The 26233-nt window shown below is 35.0% G+C and overlaps 1 protein-coding gene across 1 annotated transcript; it reads right to left on the bottom strand.

Annotated features, from left to right (window-relative positions):
• Positions 1–16479: 16479 nt before the first annotated feature.
• Positions 16480–19050, bottom strand: LOC139866736 (ubiquitin-conjugating enzyme E2 27-like). Its single transcript, XM_071855025.1, has 5 exons — positions 18652–19050; positions 18483–18531; positions 17856–18015; positions 17609–17698; positions 16480–16701 (listed from the first exon to the last, which is right to left on the bottom strand). The coding sequence occupies exons 1-5, from the start codon at positions 18827–18829 to the stop codon at positions 16594–16596; spliced, it is 585 nt and encodes a 194-aa protein (XP_071711126.1). The 5' UTR covers positions 18830–19050; the 3' UTR covers positions 16480–16593.
• Positions 19051–26233: the final 7183 nt, after the last annotated feature.

Raw genomic sequence — 26233 nt, 5'->3', positions numbered from 1 at the left:
TTACAATGCTGCAACCGGGAGATAAGAGGATCTAATGGTTGTTGGTATCACTGATCCCGCAAAGGTAAGTCTCTTCTTGATGTATTGTCTGTTTTTATTAAATGTTTAAGACAATTAAATGGAAACCTTATTTTCACTCTTACCAAATCAGGAAAAAATATTACTCATTAATCAGTTTGCATCAGAAGAGAACAATAAAAGTTGGAACAAGTAGAAGCTATGAAAAATTTAGTCAATAGCTAACCGTTTAGTCTTTTGATAGTTGGCTGTCGTTGCACACTGACATGAAGAAGAAAAATGCCTAAACGTGATTATTCCACCATCTACTCATACACTAACAACAACTTCATCAGTGCACAAACAACCGCCTCTAAAAACATGCATAGCTTTTGAACGGCCTGTAGGCGTTAGCTTTTGAAATAAAACTATTGTATCTAAGCTGTCAAGTACCTTCAAGTCTTAGCTTTTGAACAAATTCTGCAGTCACAAACTATTTGTATGTAGGCTGTTAACTGTTTAAGTGTTATCATGTACTATATCCGTTAGCTTCTGAACGAAACTTATTGTATATAGGTTGTTACAGGTGTTAGCTTTTGAACAAATGCTGCTGTCACAAACTATTTGTATGTAGGTTGTTTAACTGAAGCACAAGCACCAAAAGAACTGTTTCCTGAAGACGAAGGAAAGGCACCAAAAAGAGACTTAGAAGTAACAAAGAACCAACTCTGTAATAAAACAATCAATCTGAATGCCGCTGTCATTTTGCTATTGTATATAGGTAAGTACTATGCAGTAATAATCTTTAGTAACAATCTGTAAACAATTTAATAATATTAGAAATCGAACAATATTAGCTACGTATAAACGATCACACAACACAACGAAATCGATAGGGGACTTAAAAACCGCCGCCGCAACGTGTGGCCGAACTTTTGCTAGTATTAACTATTACAGAAAAAAGATGAATAGTGCTAGGGGTATTTTCGTCATTACATTTAAAAAAAAACTTTCACTTTGCCAAAAAAAAAACCCCACACTTTCTTCAAACATTAAAACCGGCCCCACAAACAGGGAGGTAAAGTGCCAAATCAACATTTTCATAAAAAATCTTAAATAAACTCCACCCAAATATTCAACGGGTCGTATCTTCTCGCTCGCAACGAGTTAAATTTTTCCGGCATCATCGTTAAACTCGAAATAATTTTACGAACACAATGTCACTAACTATACGCAAAACGGATTCTTTTTTAAAAAACCGCTAAATATTTGGGGTACTTTTCATACACGTTGATTTTGCATTAAATTTTTAAAAGTCGACAATTCCATAGCGAAACGCGGAGATGCATATATATATATATATATATAATTTAAAAAATCTTTCACGGGTTATACCTTTTAGTTCGACTCGAGTTGCGTTTCAACGACATCATCGTTAGTCACGAAATAATTTATAAACTAAACGCAATAAAATACATTGAAAACCGAACCCCCGGTGCGAAGCGAAGGTTCGAAAACTCGTTTTAGCTATAAACTTACATTATTTGCACCATTAGTCCATTACAGTATCCCTTTCACCTCTCGACACGGGAGAAACTTGATCATAGGATGAAAATAATGAACATTAAAATTTGGGGTCAATAATATTCCATCTTTTTTTCAAGTGTTTACTATTGACTTTTTAAAACTTTGTTTATCAATTTTGATTGTAAATATTTTTATTTGTATAAAATAATATTTGATGAAAATAATATTTGATGAAATTATATGAATAAAAACACATTTAAAATTAGATGCTTTTATATAATTTCATCAAATATTATATAACACAAATAAAAGTCCTAAGATCAATGTTCACATATAAAGACTTTGAAAAGTCAATATTTAACGATTATGATAAGGCTTAGGAGTTTTAGAAATTAAATATTTGAAGAATCGTAACTCTCTTTTTTTACTTTCACATTGTTTCTCCCCCTCTCTTTAGCCTATTTGTAACGGTATCAAGTGACGGCGTCACTTGGTGATGTGGCGGAGAAGAAACACCGAAATCTGGCGTAACAGGGTGTCACTTGTGGTGTTTCTTTGGCGTCAGTTGAAAAGTGACAGGAGAAGAAACATGGTATTTCTTGTTTTTTTATTTTTTTATTAATTTCAAAATATTGTTTTTATCCCCTTTTAATACTTAACTCAATTATATTTTAACACATCATCACAATACTCTTAACCAACATCAAAAAGGAACACCACCATTACTCCACCTAAAAAAGAAACATGTCATACTCATCAAAAAAGTGCAAAAAGCAAGAAACACGACAAAGAAACGCCACAACCGTTACAAATGGTCTTAGAACTCGCAAGGTATTGCAAGATTTTATTTTATTACTACTTGAAATTTTTTCTTACTATCCCCTACATAATAAAACAAGATTATATGTTTTATATTATTTTCTCCTGTTTTAGGGGCGAGTAGGCCTAGAGGGGTTAGAGGAGGTTGTAGGGTAGCCACCCTTGGTAGGATTAGAGCGGGTAGTTGGAATATAGGAACCTTGACTGGTAAGAGGATTGAGCTCGTTGATACCTTTCTTAAGAGTAATGTAGACATAGTGTGTGTTCAAGAGACTAGATGGAAGGGTGAAGAGGCAATAGAGATTCAGGACTATAAGTTGTGGTACTCGGGTTCTAGGATAGCACGGAACGGGGTAGGTATCTTTTTAGGAAAACTACATAAAGATAACGTTGTTGACGTAGGCAGGTTTAGCGATAGGATTATGTCGGTTAGTTTAATTATTAAGGAGGATACTTTCACGGTCATTAGTGCATACGCACCTCATGCGGGTTTAGGTGATGCGGAAAAGAAGAGTTTTTGGAAATTGTTAGATGAGGTGTGAGGGGGTGCCCAGCCGACTGATTATAGGTGGTGATCTGAATGGACATATAGGAGTGGAGGCAGAAGGTTATGAGGGAACCCATGGGGGCTTTGGGTTTGGTCCTAGAAATGAAGAGGGGCGCTCAATTCTTGAGTTTGCCATTGCCCACGAGTTGGTGGTAGCAAACTCTTTCTTCAAGAAGAGGGATGCTCAGTTAGCCACATTCCATAGCGGGGGGTGCAGCACCCAGATTGACTTTTTGCTTCTTCGTAAAGGGGAACTTAGGACATATAGGGACTGTAAGGTCCTTCCAGCTTTGACGTGTTCCTCTCAGCACAGATTGCTGGTCATGGACCTAGTCACTAGGGGAAGAGTTGGCAGGAGGGCTAGGGCTTTACAACCTAGAATCCTTTGGAAGAACCTCTATGGAGCGAATGCGGAGACTTTTAGAGCGAATGTTGTTGTTAGATTGAGTGTAGAAGGGGATAATGTTGCCCCTACTGACGCAGACCAGATATGGAATCGCATGGCGTTCGCTATCAGAGATGTGGCAAAAGAGACCTTAGGAGTGGCTATAGGGACATCGAGAGCCCATAAGAGTAGAAGAGAGTCGTGGTGGCTTAGTGACGATGTCCAAACGAAAGTCGCGTTAAAGCAGACGAGGTTTAGGGAGCTCATTACTCTTGGAGAAGGGACACCTGAAGAGAGAACTAAGGTAGAAGAAAGATATAAAGAAGCTAAAAGAGAAGCTAAGAAGGCTGTAGCAATTGCAAAAGACAAAGCATATGAAGATTTATATAGGAAACTAGACTCTAAATAGGGAGCTAATGACATATATAGGATAGCCAAAGCTAGGGAGCGAAGAAGCTGTAGCGACCCGACAAAATTGTCATTTGACGGCGCCGACTACTTAGGTCCCGTTACGTGGTCATAAGTCTTTAAAATAACGTTTGACCAAAATATGTCGCATTCATTGCAAAAGTAAAGATTGTTCCCTAGTTTACAAGAATTGTTCATTCAAAAGTTACGTTACAAAGTTATAAGTACAAATGAAACATATGCGACACAATTTAAAAGTAGTCAAAAGATGCTCCATGTATGCATAAATACTCGACATCCAAAGCAAGTATCAAAATAATGAGCGGAAGCATGTAACACATATCGTTCAAAGACCTGAGAAAAACATAGAAATCTGTCAACGAAAACGTTGGTGAAATCATAGGTTTAAGTAAGTAAGTGAGTAAATAAGTAGATTGAACCACAAGATTTGCAACATCGAAATAATAGTTAACCATTCCAAAATTTGTTTCACGAGCACCCAATTATCAATGCTTAACATTTCTCCCATTGAACCCCATCACCTTAGTGTTAGAACATACACTGATTCTCGAAAATATATTTCATTCGTAGACGGTAGCGAACCGTCTGAATGAGGGTTTGTCAAACCCATATGGATCCACATAACATAAGTTCACGCTTACACCCGGCAAGTGTAACTAATGATAATTGAATTGAGGATTTTGTTCTAAACTCGTATGTAGAATGTTTGTTTTCCTGTACTTGTGTTCACTTAGTAAAAAGAAACGTTTATGTTTTCTCATCCCAAATGTAAATTCAAAAGAGTAAAAGTGGGACTATGATCTCACCTTGAGTGCACGAGTAATAAAGTACTTCAACAAGTAAACGTGTGCAAAGAACAATGCTAGTCTTGACCTAAACAAGTAAGTTGTATCAATAATGGTAAACGCGATTGGTCAAGGATGTTCAATTAGTCCTATGGCTCGTTACGACTCGATTAAGTAGCATGTGAATCAAATTGTCAAGTTTCATGCAAGATACAAGTATAGAAGCAAGTTAGAGAGATTGCATAAGTATTCGGTTAAGTTTGGCTATAAGTCAAACTTGGTCGGGTCAAAGTCAACAAAAAAGTCAACACATTCGGGTCGGGTCCCGAACTATTTTTCTGAGGTTTTTAATCATATATAAGCATGTTAGTCAAGTTTCATGTTAATCGGAGGTGCGTAGCATAGTTAGAATTAATCGAAAAACGGCCAAATTGGACAGCACCTGATAGGCCATCTGGACGGCGTCCAAAATGGCTGGACGGCGTCCAGTATTGAAGTACTGGACGGCGTCCAAAAGACTGGACGGCGTCCAAGTCTGAAGGGCTGGACGGCGTCCAAGAATCTGGACGGCGTCCAGATCTGTATCCAGGCCCTGTTTTGCTGCAACAAAGAAATGCACGAACCAAAACTCAAACAATCCCAATTTATGACCCGCAAACAATCAAAACATGTATCCTATATCATCGGGAAGGTATTTTGACAAAGGATACAACTAACCACATATCATCAATCGAGTTTATCATTTACAATAACCGAATTCTCATCAAGTGATCATTTAGAGTTCGTTTTCCAAGTTTCAAGTTCACAACTTCATTTCATGATTCGGTAGTCCAATCTACACATACGATATGCCGTTTCGAAGGTAATTAAACGTACATTGCAACTAAACACTTACTAACAACATTAACAAGCATTCAATGCATCAAAAGTTCATTTTAAGGTTCATCAAACCCTAATTAAGAATCACAAAATCAATAATCATGTTTACGCAAGGTTTTCATATCATCCAACATACCAAAACGAAACTAACGATGCTAGTAACACTTTTAACACAATGGGTTTAACATCTAACAACATTTAATCAATCAAAATCAAAGATTAAACTAACCCATTTCAAGTGTTCATGCTAGTTACACCAAATAACAAGATCGAGCATACAAATTACATACACGACATCACAATGAGCCATAGACACTAACTAACATCATTTCAAGTCAAAAACACGAATTTAGAGAAATCTAGAGTTTTAGAAATGTTACCCAAACGAGATGAAGTTGGCACCAAAATGAAGAGGATGAAGAGAGGATCACGAATATGTAATTTATTTTGTTGCTAGCTCCCTAAATCGAATTTGGATGATGATTTTGTGTTTGAAGGTTTTGAGAGCATAAAAAGGGAAGTAAGAAAAAGAGATAGAGAGAAATGGGAGGTTGGTGGTGGATGGTGGGTTACTAGTTAGCCAAGTTTGCCCGAGTGGCGAGATTAGTCCCTCGCGTTTATAGTCGGGTGCGGGAATTACCTAAACGGAATATTTTAAAACGCGTATTAACGGAGGATGTTAAAATCCAATAACGGAAAAATATTAAGAATGTTAGCTAACGGAGGATACGAATTTAGTTACGAAGGATATTATTAAAATAAAAAGACGGGCGTTAAAATAATTTAACGGAAAAATGCGGGATGTTACATTACCCACACCTTAAAAGAAATTTCGTCCCGAAATTTAGTTGGAAGTAATAGTCGATGTCTCTTCCTTGAGACCTTGCATTGTCAATGCTATGAATAAGTGAAGATACGTCCTTGGGCATTCTCACGAATTTGGACAGTCGGGGTTTTATGTTGTATTAAGGCTTGGTTTTACGATCCACAATTTCAACCGGTCTTTCTACGAAGAGGAGTTGTCATCAATAGTAAGTTTATCTAGAAGGATAGCACGTTCCTGTTCCGCAGGACACGTATCTAAGTTTGTTACATGGAACGTAAGGTAAACGAAAACTTAATTGAGTCGGAAGTTCTAAACGGTAGGAAGCGATTCCAATACGCCCCAAGATTTCAAAAGGATCAATATTGCGGATATAAATTTCCTCGATTTCCCGAAACGGATTACACCTTTCCAAGGTGTGGTTTTCAATATTACACGGTTACTGACTTTAAATTTGAGAGATTTTCATCTAACATTGGTATAACTCCTTTGGCGACCACGGGCCGTCTTGAACCCTTCTCGGACTTGAACTATCTCAAAGGTTATTTCTTGAATGATTTCGGATCTGATGATTTGCTTGTCACCTACTTCGGTCCAACGAATAGGAGAACAACATTTGTGGTTATATAAAGTTTCAAAAAGTGCGCGTTAACACGCGAGTGGTAACTACTGTTGTAAGAGGGATCAACTAAAGGCGACAATACAAGTTTGTAACATGTCTTTCCAAGATGTAAATTGTTCGTTTGCTTAGCTCGTCTGTTTGTGGAAGATACGCAGTACTCACGTCTGAACGTGTTCCGAAGGCTTCTTGTAAACAAGATGTGTAACGAGTATTTTCGATCTGGGATAATTGACAATGATACACCGTGTTGGAATATAATTTCTTAAGATATGCTTGGACAAGTTAGTTAGGGTTCGAAAGCGTTTGTTGGAACAGGTTTCTTGTCGGCTACTGAAAAATGTTCGTAAGGGCTAGTCACCCTCGTGGCGAATACTAGTAACACGTGAAGAGTCTCTCTCTCCATTGAGAAATTATATAAAAAGGTTTCCGTATACGGAAGTACGAGCTAAAAGATAGGAGTGAAATGAGAACTTAGAATAGGATGAGTTCACATTTTGAGGTAGCCATATCGCGCATCTAGTGGCCAAATGTTGAGACTTGGTGGGAAACGAGATAGTACACATAGTTGTATAGCTCGGGGTTGAGTAGTAGTTGGCCGTATAATAGAAGCACAAGGACGTTAAGTCAAAGAAGAAAGGGGTATCCTTGGATTGTGTGTTATCTTTGGTCCCAGTAATATCAGACGGTAATAGTGAAATAGCAGAGCTATGTATCATGGTACGCGATGACGAGAAGATTGATCGGATCCATAAATAAGTATTCAAATTCTCCGTGTAAAATAACGAATTTCAGCTTCCTTGATTTCGAGTCGAGAGGGGTTGCCTTTCAGGCTTTCACGTAGAAGTATTTCTATATTTGAGTTCCATTTTGTGCCACACGAATTTATCTAGTAAGGTTGGTGTGAAAAATCACGTTCAAAGTCCGGACACGTAAAATGTTTAATTCTTTCCCTTAGTACGTTAACGAGGTTAAAGGATGAGCGATACGGGAAAAATCGGAAATTAATCTTTGGTAATAATCGCGAGATCCAAAATTTTACGAATACAAGTCGGAGTCGTGAGGGTTTCTCCAAAATTAATTAATTAAATTTTTTTTTTTTGCGAGATCTACTGTAATACCTTGACCACTAACAACATGGTTTAGAATTTGGACTTCGTTTTAACCAAAATTCTCACTTGGAGAATTCGGCATAGAGTTGCTCTTTTCTCAAGAGTTCGAGCGTAAGACGGAGACGTTGTTCGTTTTTACTTTCCGCTTGAATAGCTTAAAACATCAATTATAAGTACGGTAACGGATTTGTCTAGATAAGTTTGCATACGCGGTTCCGGAGGTCTATGAATACGGGCGGAGCCTTAGATAAACTGAACGGCACTAAAAGAAATTTATAACTATCGTAGCGAGTTCGGAAAGCGGTTTAGGAGACATCTTCTCCCTTAACCCTCAATTGATGATAACCAGAATGAAGGTCGATTTTAGAATATACGCGAGATCCGTGTAACGGTTCAAGAGGTTGTTGATACGGGGAAGAGGATATCGGTTCTTAAACGGAAATTATTTAGTTCACTAAAATCACATATATGTGGGGAAAACATTCCCTTCCTAACGTATAGGTTTTGGGCTCCCTAGTTCTATAGATGTCAAATCAAAGTTCAAATTACCTACCCAATAAGTTTGACGTACACTCTCCGATAAATTTGTCGGTACGCAATAGTTTTCCGCTGGTCACTTGAATGGCCTAAGTAATATCTAGGGGGTGGTGGAGTGCAAATAGTAGGCTCTAAAGGGTTGGATACAAAACATTTATCGACATCCGAATCGAATAAACATGAAGTATAGGAGTTGTTAAGAAGAAACGTACCCGTGACTAGTTCATGTCGTCTCGAGCATCCTCGGTGCTAATGTTGGAAGTTCGGCCGCGTGTGTTGGGGTTGGCTTTCTTCGTTGGACATGCATTCCTAAAATGACCCGGTTGGCCACATTCGAAACAAACACCCGGCTTTTGTGTGTTGGGTCCCTTTTGACTGATGGGGGCGGTACTTCCACAATATTTGGCAATATGACCACATCCCTGGCACGGGTGGCAAATTAGCTTGCCACATTCACCAAAGTGATGCTTGTGGCATTTGTTGCAAAAAGGTCGAGTTCCAGCATAACTTTTCTTGCCGACGGAGGTGAAAGGTTCCTTGGCAAAGTTATTGCTGTTGTAGTTGCTGGATTGAGAGGCTTCCCATTTTCTTTTGTTGTTACCCGGTTGGTCCTCGGCCGTTGGTGCCGGTGCTTCAATTTCATCCACTGTTTCTATAGATTGGCGAGCCATCGTTAAAGCCTCTTGTAGGTTGGCGGGTTTGGATGACATTACCCTGTGTTGAATGCTCTTCGGAAGGCCATCCATGTAAAGTTCAACTCTTAGGGACTCGAGAGTCATGAGGTTTGGACACATTAAGACTAGTTCAGCAAACCGTTGATTATAAGCTTCGAGGTCATTCCGGACCGTTTGTAAATTTCTTAGCCCCTGTTCGAGCCTTCGAGTCTCGTCGCGCGGAAAGTATTCGGTGATCATTCTTTCTCTTAATTCGGTCCAAGAGAGTGCGTGGGCTTCATCGATACCCACTGATTGTACATACGTGTTCCACCATTAGAGAGCAATACCGGTGAGAGTGAGGGTGGAAAACTTGACCTTATCTTGGTCCCAACAACCGCTTATGTTAAAAACGGCTTCCGTTTGTTCAAACCATCTGGTGAGAGCAACCGGTCCCTCGGTCCCATCGAAAGTGGGAGGTTTGCACCCCATGAAGTTCTTGTAGGAGCACCCCTCGTTTGAATTACCAGCTCCATGATTATTGTTGTTGGAAAAGTGATCGGCCACGGCCGCACCCATGGCGGTGGTTATCATTCGTTGAAGAGCTTGTTCCAGAGTTTCGGATGGAGTATTGGGTTGACCTTGGTGAGCCATTGTTCCTTCATGACACAAGAATACCGTTGTTTAGTATTATCAATAATACTAATCGTGATATGGAAATAAAGATAAAGAGGAAATTTTTCCTTGACTCGCCTTAAATTCTTTATGTCATAATGTCGGAATGTTCATATGAGTCACCGTAATATAATCCCGGAAATTATATTACCCTGATTCATATGTGCATTCGACATTATTTCATATAGTCAAGGTGGCGTGTCAATCAAATCAACCACGTGATATTAAGGTAGAATAAGAGTTAGATGTGAATAGAAGAGATCGAGTATAAATGCACAAGTAGTCAAGTAATTCCTACTCCAAGTCTATATGCCGGTTGTAGTCTAGACTCACTAATGTACCCTATGACTCGGGGTTGACACCAATGAACTCTAAATCCCTACAACCAACGCTCTGATACCAATTGTAGCGACCCGACAAAATCGTCATTTGACGGCGCCGACTACTTAGGTCCCGTTACGTGGTCATAAGTCTTTAAAATAACGTTTGACCAAAATATGTCGCATTCATTGCAAAAGTAAAGATTGTTCCCTAGTTTACAAGAATTGTTCATTCAAAAGTTACGTTACAAAGTTATAAGTACAAATGAAACCTATGCGACACAATTTAAAAGTAGCCAAAAGATGCTCCATGTATGCATAAATACTCGACATCCAAAGCAAGTATCAAAATAATGAGCGGAAGCATGTAACACATATCGTTCAAAGACCTGAGAAAAACATAGAAATCTGTCAACGAAAACGTTGGTGAAATCATAGGTTTAAGTAAGTAAGTGAGTAAATAAGTAGATTGAACCACAAGATTTGCAACATCGAAATAATAGTTAACCATTCCAAAATTTGTTTCACGAGCACCCAATTATCAATGCTTAACATTTCTCCCATTGAACCCCATCACCTTAGTGTTAGAACATACACTGATTCTCGAAAATATATTTCATTCGTAGACGGTAGCGAACCGTCTGAATGAGGGTTTGTCAAACCCATATGGATCCACATAACATAAGTTCACGCTTACACCCGGCAAGTGTAACTAATGATAATTGAATTGAGGATTTTGTTCTAAACTCGTATGTAGAATGTTTGTTTTCCTGTACTTGTGTTCACTTAGTAAAAAGAAACGTTTATGTTTTCTCATCCCAAATGTAAATTCAAAAGAGTAAAAGTGGGACTATGATCTCACCTTGAGTGCACGAGTAATAAAGTACTTCAACAAGTAAACGTGTGCAAAGAACAATGCTAGTCTTGACCTAAACAAGTAAGTTGTATCAATAATGGTAAACGCGATTGGTCAAGGATGTTCAATTAGTCTTATGGCTCGTTACGACTCGATTAAGTAGCATGTGAATCAAATTGTCAAGTTTCATGCAAGATACAAGTATAGAAGCAAGTTAGAGAGATTGCATAAGTATTCGGTTAAGTTTGGCTATAAGTCAAACTTGGTCGGGTCAAAGTCAACGAAAAAGTCAACACGTTCGGGTCGGGTCCCGAACTATTTTTCTGAGGTTTTTAATCATATATAAGCATGTTAGTCAAGTTTCATGTTAATCGGAGGTGCGTAGCATAGTTAGAATTAATCGAAAAACGGCCAAATTGGACAGCACCTGATAGGCCATCTGGACGGCGTCCAAAATGGCTGGACGGCGTCCAGTATTGAAGTACTGGACGGCGTCCAAAAGACTGGACGGCGTCCAAGTCTGAAGGGCTGGACGGCGTCCAAGAATCTGGACGGCGTCCAGATCTGTATCCAGGCCCTGTTTTGCTGCAACAAAGAAATGCACGAACCAAAACTCAAACAATCCCAAATTATGACCCGCAAACAATCAAAACATGTATCCTATATCATCGGGAAGGTATTTTGACAAAGGATACAACTAACCACATATCATCAATCGAGTTTATCATTTACAATAACCGAATTCTCGTCAAGTGATCATTTTGAGTTCGTTTTCCAAGTTTCAAGTTCACAACTTCATTTCATGATTCGGTAGTCCAATCTACACATACGATATGCCGTTTCGAAGGTAATTAAACGTACATTGCAACTAAACACTTACTAACAACATTAACAAGCATTCAATGCATCAAAAGTTCATTTTAAGGTTCATCAAACCCTAATTAAGAATCACAAAATCAATAATCATGTTTACGCAAGGTTTTCATATCATCCAACATACCAAAACGAAACTAACGATGCTAGTAACACTTTTAACACAATGGGTTTAACATCTAACAACATTTAATCAATCAAAATCAAAGATTAAACTAACCCATTTCAAGTGTTCATGCTAGTTACACCAAATAACAAGATCGAGCATACAAATTACATACACGACATCACAATGAGCCATAGACACTAACTAACATCATTTCAAGTCAAAAACACGAATTTAGAGAAATCTAGAGTTTTAGAAATGTTACCCAAACGAGATGAAGTTGGCACCAAAATGAAGAGGATGAAGAGAGGATCACGAATATGTAATTTATTTTGTTGCTAGCTCCCTAAATCGAATTTGGATGATGATTTTGTGTTTGAAGGTTTTGAGAGCATAAAAAGGGAAGTAAGAAAAAGAGATAGAGAGAAATGGGAGGTTGGTGGTGGATGGTGGGTTACTAGTTAGCCAAGTTTGCCCGAGTGGCGAGATTAGTCCCTCGCGTTTATAGTCGGGTGCGGGAATTACCTAAACGGAATATTTTAAAACGCGTATTAACGGAGGATGTTAAAATCCAATAACGGAAAAATATTAAGAATGTTAGCTAACGGAGGATACGAATTTAGTTACGAAGGATATTATTAAAATAAAAAGACGGGCGTTAAAATAATTTAACGGAAAAATGCGGGATGTTACATTACCCACACCTTAAAAGAAATTTCGTCCCGAAATTTAGTTGGAAGTAATAGTCGATGTCTCTTCCTTGAGACCTTGCATTGTCAATGCTATGAATAAGTGAAGATACGTCCTTGGGCATTCCCACGAATTTGGACAGTCGGGGTTTTATGTTGTATTAAGGCTTGGTTTTACGATCCACAATTTCAACCGGTCTTTCTACGAAGAGGAGTTGTCATCAATAGTAAGTTTATCTAGAAGGATAGCACGTTCCTGTTCCGCAGGACACGTATCTAAGTTTGTTACATGGAACGTAAGGTAAACAGAAACTTAATTGAGTCGGAAGTTCTAAACGGTAGGAAGCGGTTCCAATACGCCCCAAGATTTCAAAAGGATCAATATTGCGGATATAAATTTCCTCGATTTCCCGAAACGGATTACACCTTTCCAAGGTGTGGTTTTCAATATTACACGGTTACTGACTTTAAATTTGAGAGATTTTCATCTAACATTGGTATAACTCCTTTGGCGACCACGGGCCGTCTTGAGCCCTTCTCGGACTTGAACTATCTCAAAGGTTATTTCTTGAATGATTTCGGATCTGATGATTTGCTTGTCACCTACTTCGGTCCAACGAATAGGATAACAACATTTGTGGTTATATAAAGTTTCGAAAAGTGCGCGTTAACACGCGAGTGGTAACTACTGTACCGATGTATATGTTTGTATCTATATATATGTACCGATGTATATGTTTGTATCTATATATGTATCTAAGTGCATGTATTGGTGTATGTTTATTTGTCTGTCTTGTATCTGTACCTAGGTATATATATCTACGAAGGTATCTTTATGTATATATGTTTAAGCTTGAGGTTTTTTTTTTTTCATGCTTTTGTGTGGTATATATGTATATGTACATATATATATATATATATATATATATATATATATATATATATATATATATATATATATATATATATATATATATATATATATATATATATATATATATATATGTCTGTATGTTCTACTTGAAATTAAATGGTTATGTGCACTATTTTATTCATGATATTTGCCCTACTGTTGGGCATTACTGCTATATGTGTTCTCGTTTATGGTTACTGTGTATGGTTGCTTCTTGCTAGGCGCGCATAACTCTTACAGGTACGTATCATTTGCCCTCTCTATTTCGTTCTTATGAGCATTTCTGGCCGGAGGTCCTTTAGGAAGCAATCTCTTTTGCTCTAGAGTAGAGGGAGGGATGACCTTATCTGGCGCGAGTTCTATACCTGCGGGTGGAGTAGTAACTTCATTCTAATCTAGGGTACGAGGAACGATTGTCTACACCCACCTCCCCCATACCCCACTTTCGTGGGATTGGGTATTGTTGTTGTATATTATTTTTTCCGTCTCGAAACAAGTGTCTGTATTAATATTTATATACTCCGTATATCCTATAATAATTGTTCATTTGCAAAAGAAAATCTCAACTAATTAAGTATATTTAAAGTCCTCAAGTTATCATAATTTATTACTTTTAATAATTTATTTTTTAAATAAATCCAATCTTACTTACCTTAAATATAAAGGCAAAACTAACATTTATTAAATCTATTTTGAATCCATGAAGAATTCCTTATTTCGAGAGGGGGTAATTGTATTCCATATTGTATATAAAAAGTTTGTCTATCGATATTGATCTAGGGTCATTTTTAAACTACTTTTATCTGCTTGTTGGTACGTCAAATGATAACAAGAAAGGGTTTTTTCATGGATTAATAGATCGCGGGTTGTTGCCTTCCTCGGGTATTTTAATCGGAAGCAAATCTTACAATGTTCTCTCGTATTCCTTCATGTCTCGAAAAGGTAAAGATGCCCAAGTTGATAAAGTGGATGTTAATATGACTCAACCGGATAAAAGGAATCAAATAAGAAATTAAAAAGCCGGTTAATCCCGATTGTGCTTGGTGATAGTGTTGCTTACTTTGTTCGAGCCTTAGCCGTGTTTGTCTCGTCAGTATAGATTAAGGGTTCTTCATTATATGTAAGTTCTATTAAAATGCTAAAATGATAATATAATAATTATCCTTTTTCTTTCTATAAACAAAATCAAAAATAAAAAGGAAAAATTATGAGGTGACGTAAGTAATGTCATAAATAGAATTATTTTTACAATTAAATTATATATAATTATATATTAAACTAAATCTTTTTCAACAAAGAACTAATTTATGCACAGCTTCTTTGTCTCTTCAGTTAGGGTTTCTTTATATAAAAAAAACACGTCACTTTACTTCATCTTCAAGAATCGTTCATTTTTCAAATTCAAAACCTGCACGCGTGCCTGACATATCGGTAGAAAATTCATTGATTACCTAAAGCACGCCTCTTCTTTTTCATCTGTTTTCTTTCATCTCTCTTCTTTTTTGTTTCTGAATTCAAATTGAAGGTGCTCGATGAATTTGGATTTGAAGATTTTTACAATTATTGGATTTGAAGTTTTTTAGGGTTGAAATCCGTGAATTTGTATATTTTCTTTTATGATGTAATTTCTTCGGCTTCTAAACTGGTAATCATGATTTTCGTAAGGTTAGACCAGGTATTTTGAGTCCCTCTTTTAATGTTAAATAGGTACTATTTATGACAAGAAAAATAGTAATTGGAATGAAAATTGTAAGAGGGTGGTGAGAGAATTAATGTAGTTCATTTAGTCTTACCAAGTTAACAACGACGAGTTTCTTAGTCGAAATCTGTGGTTCCGCGGGTTATTAAACTAAATGACTTTAACATTTACATTCACTTAATACCTAAAACATATTATTAAAATGTTTTCTTTAAACAACTCGTGATTTCACGGGTCATTTTCCTAGTTCTATGGGTATATCCTTTTGTAATAGTATTGTTTTTTGAGAAGAAAAAAATAAATAAAAATAGTCGGTTGTTATTTTAGATTATTATTTGGAGAAAAACTCATAACCTAGCAATATACATGTACTATGGTATAGATATTATATATTTATATGATATTTTGTATCTATTTTTTTTTTTGTTTGTATTAGATGTAGGTCGTATGTATTGTAGGGCACCAGATTTTTTTTTTATTTTTTTTCATAAAAACATTAACTTTGTAAAAGTTAAGACTTTTTTTTAAAGAAAACATCTTTAAAAATCAAGACGCTTTAAAAAAGAATGCATCTATGAAAACCGAGAAAACAACAAAACAACGTCGGCCTCGAAACTAGAAAAACGGAACAAAGCTAACTAAACGTTATCTAGCTAAGAGCCACGCCAGATCAAGAAAAACTCCAACCAACAAACTAACAAAGCTAACATGCAAATATATATGAACTAAACGCTATACGTGAGATGAGATGTACACAAGTGACTGAAAGTGGAGGTTAACAAAGCGTTAGTTAGTCACTTCCCAATCCGTCAATAACCAATCAATGATTTTTAATGATTTAATAAATATATATTTTTATTATTAATTTACTTTTTCCACACAAATTCCAATCATGTTTTACCACATAATCATCCAAATATTTGACAAAAAAAACTGACCCGGGGTTAATAAAAATTAGATAATGTCACAAGCAGATTCTACTTTTTAACCAAAAAGTACACCGACTACCTATAATATCACAGACACAGTTAGAAATAGTCTTACAACGTATAATAATTAGAACATAATGGGTTATAAAGAAGACATACCTAGTCAAGTATGACCAACATTTACATTATAATATTTTCTATTCAGATTCAGCAATGAACTCGACTTACGAGTAGCTAAGCCCGAGCAAATAACCTGAACCCATGTCCAAAAGGACCAAAACAAACAATGGATGATACTCTAAGAGAATGAAATCTCAAACACAATAATTTCTTTTCATATTTTTTAATCATTAAAGATTTCTACAGTTTTCTTCTTTTGTTCATAAACAACATTTTCAGATTTAATACAAACAGCTATTGATTAACCAGATAAGAGCTTCTCCAAAGCCAAATTTTCATCGCCACCAACGAGTTCCAAAGTACTACGAACCAGAGATTCAGGGAATCCCATCTCCACAAGTTTTTGCACCTAAGAAGCATAAACACAATATCAGAATATATTAATCTCAATATTAACTACAGGTGGCATTTTCTAAACCAATTAAGTTATAAAAGGGTCGACTACGCTTATGTTTATCTATAATGTGTCAAATGAGTCGCGAGGAGCCCGTGCGGTGCTGCAGGATATGATTTCGCTCTATACATTGAAAATTTTTAATTATAATATGCACATCGACAATTGGTACTTTTATTAAATGGAAAATTAGAAAAACATATATATTATATATATCTTTTATTAAATGGAAACAAATTTCATTTCATTTCATTTAAACATGAAAACAAAATGAAAGTAAAAGGAAAAAAAGTTAAATGGAATGAGTGAATATATTATATATAAGAAATTACCAGGTATTGATGGGGAAAATCGTTTGTGGCTATACATGGTTGGGCTAAGTATAATTAATATCATTTTAATTATTACAATTACAATGCGCAAATCAGCGATTTTGTACGAAACTATATGTTTCCCGTTATTTTACTCGAATTGAATGTAATAGAAGAAAAAACAATTATTAATTATTTAATTTGATATGTGTGTATATACGTGTGTGCGTGCGCACGCGTGTCTATCATAATTAGAAAAAAAAAGTTTTTTTTTTTACAAGGAGAGGTCAACTACCGTTTGATTTAGTCAAACGACACATATGTGCGTGTACACAGTCACTTTTTCAAACATCAAATTAAAAACACATTAATGATATTGTTTTGTAAACGATTTGAAAACGACTTAGCTGTTTTGGGTCAATCCAGAATGATCAATTTCGACTCAACTATATTATTGCTCGTTGAATTTCGACCATTCACTCAACCCGTTTTCCCCACCTCTAATAAATAACTTTTCAGTCGAACGAAAAAGGAAGGAGAGTGAATCTAACCTTTTCTTCGACGCCAAGAGAAGATGATTTGGCAAAAGATTCTGTCCAGTACCGCGCAGTGATGGCGAAAGTCTGATAATCTCTAAGATACTAATATAACCAAGAACGTTGAAAACATCAGCAAATAACAAGGGATAGACAAGTATCTTGCGTAGAAGATAACCGTAAACAGGTTAAATGCAAAATCAAAAGTCCATAAACACCATAAGTCAAATTTGTATTTAAAATAAAGAACCGCCTTTTGTACCTGTTGGGCCACAACGGCATCTTGTGGATCATCGGGTTCAGGGGCCGAAAGTAAGGCCTGAATAGAAAGAAGTGCTGTCTTCAGAGTAAGTGCTGGGCTCCACTGATCCTTTAAAATGTCCAAGCAAATGGCTCCGCTTTGGCTGCTAATATTCGGGTGCCTTCAACAGAGAACAAATTAAACAAAAGATATATGAACAAGGAGAAAGCGAGATTTTTAAACCACAAGTCGCAAATTAATCATTTTTAGGGTATGATTAATCAACATCTTAATACCTATAACCTATCATCACCATTATGAACCCGCAATACCAAATAATGAAGAGAGTAAAACGGAACCATAAGCTGTTGTATATGATAATGCAAGATAAAAACCCTACCTTACGTGATTCTTACTGTTATATACGAGTATTAAATCACCAAATGATATTCAATAGATACCAATTATATCCATTTCCATACTTAGAATAAAAACAATGCAACATGTTCAATAATTAACCATTTTGGCATACAAATACCTAAATACACTTCCAACAATGAACTCCTTCTACACTTGTACACACAATGTGTTCAGATTACTAATAAATACCCAAATTAACAAACTCAGCATTAAAATTAACTAACTTACCAAACTTTAGTAGCAAATTTCATCCTTGGTGGCTCAAATGGATATCCACCTGCAACTCAAATATAACTCACATTACATAGACAATTACATCTACATACACTCATGCACACATATTATATAGATGTATATAAATATAGATATAAATAAATATAATATTATTTTATATTACCAGGTAAATCGATATCAATGTTGAAGGTGCCGCCTTCGTAAGGGGTACCAATCGGACCAGGAATTATGCCGGATAATTTAGTGAGATCATCGGATTTAGGTTTAACACTGATACCGGATACATTAACGTCTTTATTGCATTCTTGTAGCTCCTTTTGCACTCTACCGAAATCCACCATACTGAATTTTGAAATTGGAAATTGAATTGTTTGAAATGTTATATGTAAGATATTTCCCCTCAAAAAACACACGCACTCACGCACATAGTTGTGTGTTTTCTTTAATTAGGGTTTGCGTATGAATACACTTTTTTGTGTGAGAGTTGATTCGATGATGGAGAAAGAAGATTATTAGAAAGAGTGCACACAAAGCAAGGAAACGGGTATTTCCACTTTGTAACCGGATCATCCGTTTTATTTACTCCTATTATTTATTTTAATAAGCTTTTTATTTGCTTAAATGTGAATAACAAAACCTAATAATACGGTGACAAAGGGATATAATCGCCATACGTAAGGCGATAAAGAAAGAAAAAAAATCAAACCACCACAATTAGGGGTGGGCAAAACCGGATATCCGGAATTTCGGATATCTGAAAATTCGGATAGTGAATACGGCCATCCGAAATCCGAATCCGAAATTTCGGATATCCGAAAATCGGATATCCGAAATTTCGGATTCGGATACCGGATTATCCGAATATCCGAACTATATCTAATAAATGCAAAAAATACAAATGGCAATACATATACGTAGTATTACATAACAAGTCAACGCCTAAGTTCAACATTCTATAGTTCGTATTACAAAAGTTCAAAACACGATTAATACATCATCGTAAAAAACATAACAAAGTTCAAAACATGATTAACACATCATCGTAACACAAACATGACAGTTATATCTAGTTAACTGTTTATATAGAGATATTCATACAAATTATCTGCTTAACATATACTGCTATATTTCTTATAACTTTTGATGTACTGTGATTTATTTCTTTTATAGTGATTTATTCTATATCAAATAATAACTTTATGTTTTCTAGAACGATTGTTACAATAAAAATGATACAAATTCATCTTTTAAGGATGAACCAAACAAAAAGTGTATCCAAATATGAATGCAAGTTAGTTTCAACATGAAACAGTATTAATAAAAGTTCAAAGGATACTAACTTTACTCTTTGTAACGATTGGTTGTTTCTATATGTTATCTTTGTTCTTTTTACTCTTAAAAGTTAAAAGTTTAGTTTACCTTGAAAGCTATATGGTCCATAAGCGATAACATTGGGCTATTATCCGAATATCCGAAAATTTTGGAAAATTGATCCGATATCCGAATCCGAAAATCCGGATATCCGATTTTCGGATATCCGAAAATCCGGATATCCGAATTTTCGGATATTTTCGGATCGGATTTTCGGATAATTCGAACTGCGGATTCGGATTCGGATATTATGCCCACCCCTAACCACAATGGTAACCAGATAAGGCGATGACGAAGGAAGCAAACAGCGGCAACCATGAGCAAGCGAATAAGGAATCGAAACAATCGCCAAGGAAAATCGTCAGAAGCTTATGGGAGAAGTTTAAAGAAGCAGAAACATATGGGAGTCGGTGAGGGTATATAAATAGGGTAGTGGAAAAGACGAAAATACCCTGAAAGAAATAAAATATTGGCGTGAACAGTAATCGCCAAGTTTCAAATGATATAATTAGAATAATACGGGATTTTTTTAGAATACACTGAAATATCTATGGTGTATTTGTGTGTTATCATCATCAAAAAATTAAATTAAAATTAAAATAAAAATAAAAATAAAAATAGGTATGAATTATGATAGAACGGCTCTAAGATGCTAGAATTATTGTGGATTCTTTATTTCCTAGTCGGGCAGTAGGTTAAATCTGACAATTTATGATCAATTCATTAAATATTAGCTTTTTTAGAAGTCAATACTCTAAATTCGGGAGTTAGAATTACTCTTCAATGTGGAACTGATCTGATTGTTATGTGTGTGGTTGAAGTCGATTTTCTCCTATATTGCAATAGTGTATTTTGGTATAAAAAACATTGATCATCGTAACATGTTTAACCAGATAAATTATTTTTTTTTTTGAAAAGCAACATTTTTTTTAATAAACTCAAGTGTTACAAGGAATCTATACAAATGTTCACTACCGCAATGCTACGCAGTTTGCAACATGTTATCTAAACGAGACGTTAAGCCAACAATTACAAAAATTACAAAATAATAGATTGTGGATCGTTAAGCCAAGAATGCCACTCGATGTTTTTTGTTCTACATCTTTTCGCAATCCGCTCGTATAATTTGACTTGTATTTCACATAGCGCAACCGGTGAGCTCCAACATTTGTTGTTGAAGATTTTTTGGTTTCGGTTCCGCCATATGAGATACCCGCTTGTCCAAAGAACCGCTTGCCATATCTATAGTCCGGAATCCGACAATGTAATCGAAGAATGTCCTTGGAAGTTTTCCCATATGCCAATTCCCGAATACACATTCATTCCCCACCATTCGGAAACTTTCTTCCAAATCTCGAACACGTGTTTGCAAAAGAGTAATGCATGGTCCACTGACTCTACATCATCGTCGCAAAGTGGACAACGAACAGAGTGTAAGTCGATCCCACGCTTGTCAAGATCGATTAAAGTTGGTAGCCGCTTTTTTTCACTCTCCAAACAAATACCTCAAGTTTTTTGGGGATAAGGTTATTACGTAATGACTCTATCACATTTGAACCTGCACGCAATGTCTTCGAATCAATTAGGAAAGATAACCTTTTTGTCGTGAACTTCCCATTATTCGAGCATTCCCAATGCCAAGTATCGCAGTTATTAGACGTAAGGGACAACTTTGAGATCATCGCATTGAGATCACACAATTCATTATGAGTACGTCCCACAGGCACCCACAAAACCATTCCCAAATCCCCAAACAGCTCGTACCATTCCAGTTTACTCAGTCCTTCACAGTCATGTCAACCCTCAATTCCAGCCGAAACAAGCGCTTGAAACAGTTTTTGAGTGGATCTTTGCTTGCCCACGAATCTTTGCTTAACTACGTAAATTATTGATCCAGTGGTAATGGCCTATACCTCTTTGTTAGAGATTGAGAGTTCGATTCTCATGGGCGGCAACATTGCACGCAATGATGCCTCCTTGATCTTAAAATTCACCTAAAGTCACCTTTTGCACATGGCAGCGGTTGGTGGCAGGTTATAGAACTGTGAGAGATGATTGCGTGAGTGATTTAATCCCTCTATGTGTTTCCAAACCGCTGTTAAAAAAAGTTATATGATTTGATTTATGTGTGTCACGATCTTGCAATGTGATTCGGCATTGTTATGGGTTGATGGAGAAAGTATTGAGTTATTTATATGTGATTCGGTATTGTTATGGGTGGAAGGAGAAAGTATTGAGCTATTTATAAGACAGTCGTTTGACATATTTTTACTGTATAGATTTAAGTATCTTAAAATGTTAGTTGGTATGAAATCGTAACTATCGAGAAAGTGATAAACTTTGTTTTTAGATGACTTTGTAATGTACATTGATGAGTATTAAATAGACTCTTATACTATTACGATTTAATAACACATAAATACATAATCAAGTAACTACTACCTAAATTTTTGAATACGTAGCTCTATTTTGTTTTATTCTCATGCAATTTTGCTTGCAACTTCTACTATAATCTTGTTATTAGGGAAAGGACCCGTGAAACCACAAGTTTGTTTAAACAATACAGTTGAATGATACTTTTTAAGTTTTAAACGAATGTAAATGTCAAAGTCGTATTGTTTAGATTACGTCGACATTTAGATATGATAATGCTAAAAACGAACATATATTTCATAGCATTATTCCCCAAGAAAGACAAGCTTTTAGTTGCAAATGTTCTATTTACAAGTGATATTCGTTTAAATATTAAAAGGTGAAGGCAAAAGACAGATTCGACGAATTGAAGACGCAAACGACCAAAAAGCTCAAAAGTACAAAATACAATCAAAGAGGTTCCTATTATTGATGAGAAACGTCTCGAAATTACAAGAGTACAAGATTCAAAACGCAAAGTACAAGATATTAAATTGTACGCAAGGACGTTCGAAAATCCGGAACCGGGACCAGAGTCAACTCTCAACGATCGACGCAACAGACTAAAAATTACAAGTCAACTATGCACATAAATATAATATAATATTTAAATAATTCTTATAATTATTTATATATTATATAAATAATAAAAATCCGTCGGCAAGAAAGACTCCAAAGTTGGTGAGCTGGAATTTCAAACTCCGCGACTCGCGGAGTTCGAAGGCAAAAAATGCCGCGAGTCGCGGAGATTACCTGGACGAAAATTCCTATAAAAGCAAACGAATTCTGATCATTTTCATAATCATATATCAATCTCTCTATTTATATACGTAATATTTATATTTATAATTTATATTTTAATTTTAATTTTAATTTTAATCCTAATAATAAGGGTATGTTAGCGAATGTTGTAATGGTGTAAGTCGAAATTCTGTCCGTGTAACGCTACGCTATTTTTAATCATTGTAAGTTATGTTCAACCTTTTTAATTTAATGTCTCGTAGCTAAGTTATTATTATGCTTATTTAAAACGAAGTAATCATGATGTTGGGCTAATTACCAAAATTGGGTAATTGGGCTTTGTACCATAATTGAGGTTTGGATAAAAGAACGACACTTGTGGAAATTAGACTATGAGCTATTAATGGGTTTTATATTAACTAAACAATACCTTGTTAATTTAATATACAAACTTATAATTCAACGTATTTATATATAACCACATACGCTTGACTGGGTACGGTGGGCGGGATATCTATAAATACCAATAATTATTCATTTTACCGGACACGGAACTGGATTAATAGTTAATAGACTTGTTGAAACAGGGGTGAATTACATTCAAGGGTAATTGGTGTAATTGTTAACAAAGTAGTAAAACCTTGGCTTACACGCAGTCGATAACCTGGTGTATTCATTAAACAAAGTATTAAAACCTTGTTACAATTCGAATCCCCAATTAGTTGGAATATTTGACTTCGGGAATAAGAATAATTTGACGAAGGCTTTCGCTCTTTGTATTTATGACTGATGGACTATTATGGACAAATCCGTATGGACATATTAAATAATCCAGGACAAAGAACAATTAACCCATGGGCATAAAACTAAAATCAACACGTCAAACATCATGATTACGGAAGTTTAAATAAGCATAATTCTTTTATTTCATATTTAATTTCCTTTATTTTATATTTAATTGCACTTCTAATTATTGCACTTTTATTGCTATTGTATTTAATTGTACTTTTTAATTATCGCAAGTTTATTTTATCGCACTTTCATTTATCGCAATTTCATTATCGTTATTTACTTTACGCTTTAAATTAAGTCTTTTATTTATATTTTACATTTGGTTTTAACTGCGACTAAAGTTTTAAAATCGACAAACCGGTCATTAAACGGTAAAAACCCCCCTTTATAATAATAATATTACTTATATATACATTTGTATTTTTATAAAAGTAAACTAATATAGCGTTAAGCTTTGTGAAAAAGATTTCCTGTGGAACGAACCGGACTTACTAAAAACTACACTACTGTACGATTAGGTACACTGCCTATAAGTGTTGTAGCAAGGTTTAAGTATATCCATTCAATAAATAAATATCTTGTGTAAAATTGTATCGTATTTAATAGTATTTCCTTGTAAAATTTAATAGTATTTTATACCCCTTAGCTTTAACATCAAGTTATTTTTGGCGCCGCTGCCGGGGAACCTTAAACGTCGAAAGCGCAACGCTAAATATTTAAAAAAAAAGATTTTTATTTTTAGTTTACTTTTATAAAAATACGTTTTTGTAAAAATACGTTTTAAATATTCGAAAACATAGAAAAGAAAAACAAAAATATAAATATTTTTAAGAATTTATTAAATATTTAAGTTTTATAAAGTTTCTTTATTTTTATTTTATAAAAATATAAGTTTTATTTAAATATTTTGTGTTTATTTAATCTAGTTTTAAGATTTTTATTTCTATTTTTATTTTTAGTTTTTAAATATAAGTTTTTATTATATAAATAATTTTATTTAAACAGAAAATATAAAACAGAAAAATAAAAAAAAATAAAAAAAAATGCGTCGAATTTTAATCAACCTGTCATTTGAATTTTGGAACCCCGCGACTCACGGAGTTTGCTGCTTCGAGCACCGCAACTCGCGGAGCCTCCCTGACACACGTGACAGAACCCTAATTTCGCATTAATTATGGATTTTATTATTATTATTATTAATAAACCCTAATTAGTTTAATTATTATTATAATTAGTTTAAGTTTTTAAATTAAATTGTATTTTAAATTTTAATTAGTTTTAAATAAATTAATAGTTTTATAAAATAAATAATATAAAAATAATATTTTTATAAAAATTGTAATTTTTACAACTTTTTGTATATTTTTATATTTTGTCCCTTTTTAATTGTTTTAGCGTAATATTTGTATTTTTTGCTCGTATTTAGTTTTAAGATATAGTTTTTGCCATAGTTATTTTTTTTACTTCTAGATTTTTAGGCTTTGCCGTAAAATCCCTTAAGTGCTTTTTCTTTAGACTAAGATTTAGGTACTTTAGAATTTTACGACGCCTTTTTAAGTTTTAGTACCTTTTTAAGTTATTGCCATTTGGGATATAGTTTTTCTTGTAAGCTTTAATATTTTTAGACACCTTTTACCTATGTATCAATTATCATTCCAATTAGTAATCTCAATTTGCGATTATAATTTTAAGTTAGTGGTAGTAATAAGGTTGGGTTAGTCTAGTGTTTTTAAGTTCTATAAGTTACTCTTTTTCTTTCTTATTTTTTTTTTTCGATTTTTTCCGACACGCTCTTTTTCTTTCTTATTTCTCGCTATTCTAGTTTTTAGGACATAGATTTTTATTCTACTTCTTATCTAAATTTCTTAAAATTACGAAAATTTATTTTAAGTGGTTAAATTGATAGACATCAAAATTTTCTGGTTCGTAGTAATAGTTGGATTTGTACGTGGACCGGATTATTGGAGCCAAACAATCCTCAATTATATTGAGACCAAACGAATCCTGCCCCTCTGCTGCATCTTTTGGCTATTCGAAACGTGGGCAAAATCAGAAAAGTCTATTAATTGGATAACTTATATAAATTTTCTTTCCTTTTTAAAAACTAATAGGATATTCAGTGAATGCACCGAGCAAGACGTTCACCACCTTTTGTACGTTCACCACCTGTAACTAGATCAAGACATTTAGCAAATATTACCGCCATTGATTTTTCTTTAGAATCATCATCCAGTCGACCAAGTACTCCAGTTCAAATTTCCGATAATCCATTTTTTGAACCCGACCTCACAATTGAGAATCCGGAGAATATTCAGGGACGATTCATAGATCCTGAACCATTAAATTTTCCTCCGGAACCACCAATCATTCAAACAGAGATTGTTGAGGAACGAACCATTAAATCAGAATCCTCTAGTGATTCCGATTTA

This window comes from Rutidosis leptorrhynchoides, chromosome 9 (assembly GCF_046630445.1).
Source record: "Rutidosis leptorrhynchoides isolate AG116_Rl617_1_P2 chromosome 9, CSIRO_AGI_Rlap_v1, whole genome shotgun sequence".
Lineage (NCBI taxonomy): Eukaryota > Viridiplantae > Streptophyta > Magnoliopsida > Asterales > Asteraceae > Rutidosis > Rutidosis leptorrhynchoides.
The sequence above is the reverse complement of the archived record's forward strand: the minus strand, read 5'-3'. Positions and strand labels throughout refer to the sequence as shown.

Bases quoted from the DNA above. Each gene is read 5' to 3' on its own strand.
- LOC139866736 (XM_071855025.1), bottom strand. From the start codon at position 18,829: ATGGTGGATTTCGGTAGAGTGCAAAAGGAGCTACAAGAATGCAATAAA. The intron at 18,016-18,482 runs GTAAGTTAGTTA...TCTCTGTTGAAG, and splicing joins AAATTTGCTACTAAAGTTTG to GCACCCGAATATTAGCAGCC. The intron at 16,702-17,608 runs GTTAGATTCACT...TATGCTTCTTAG, and splicing joins CTCTTGGCGTCGAAGAAAAG to GTGCAAAAACTTGTGGAGAT.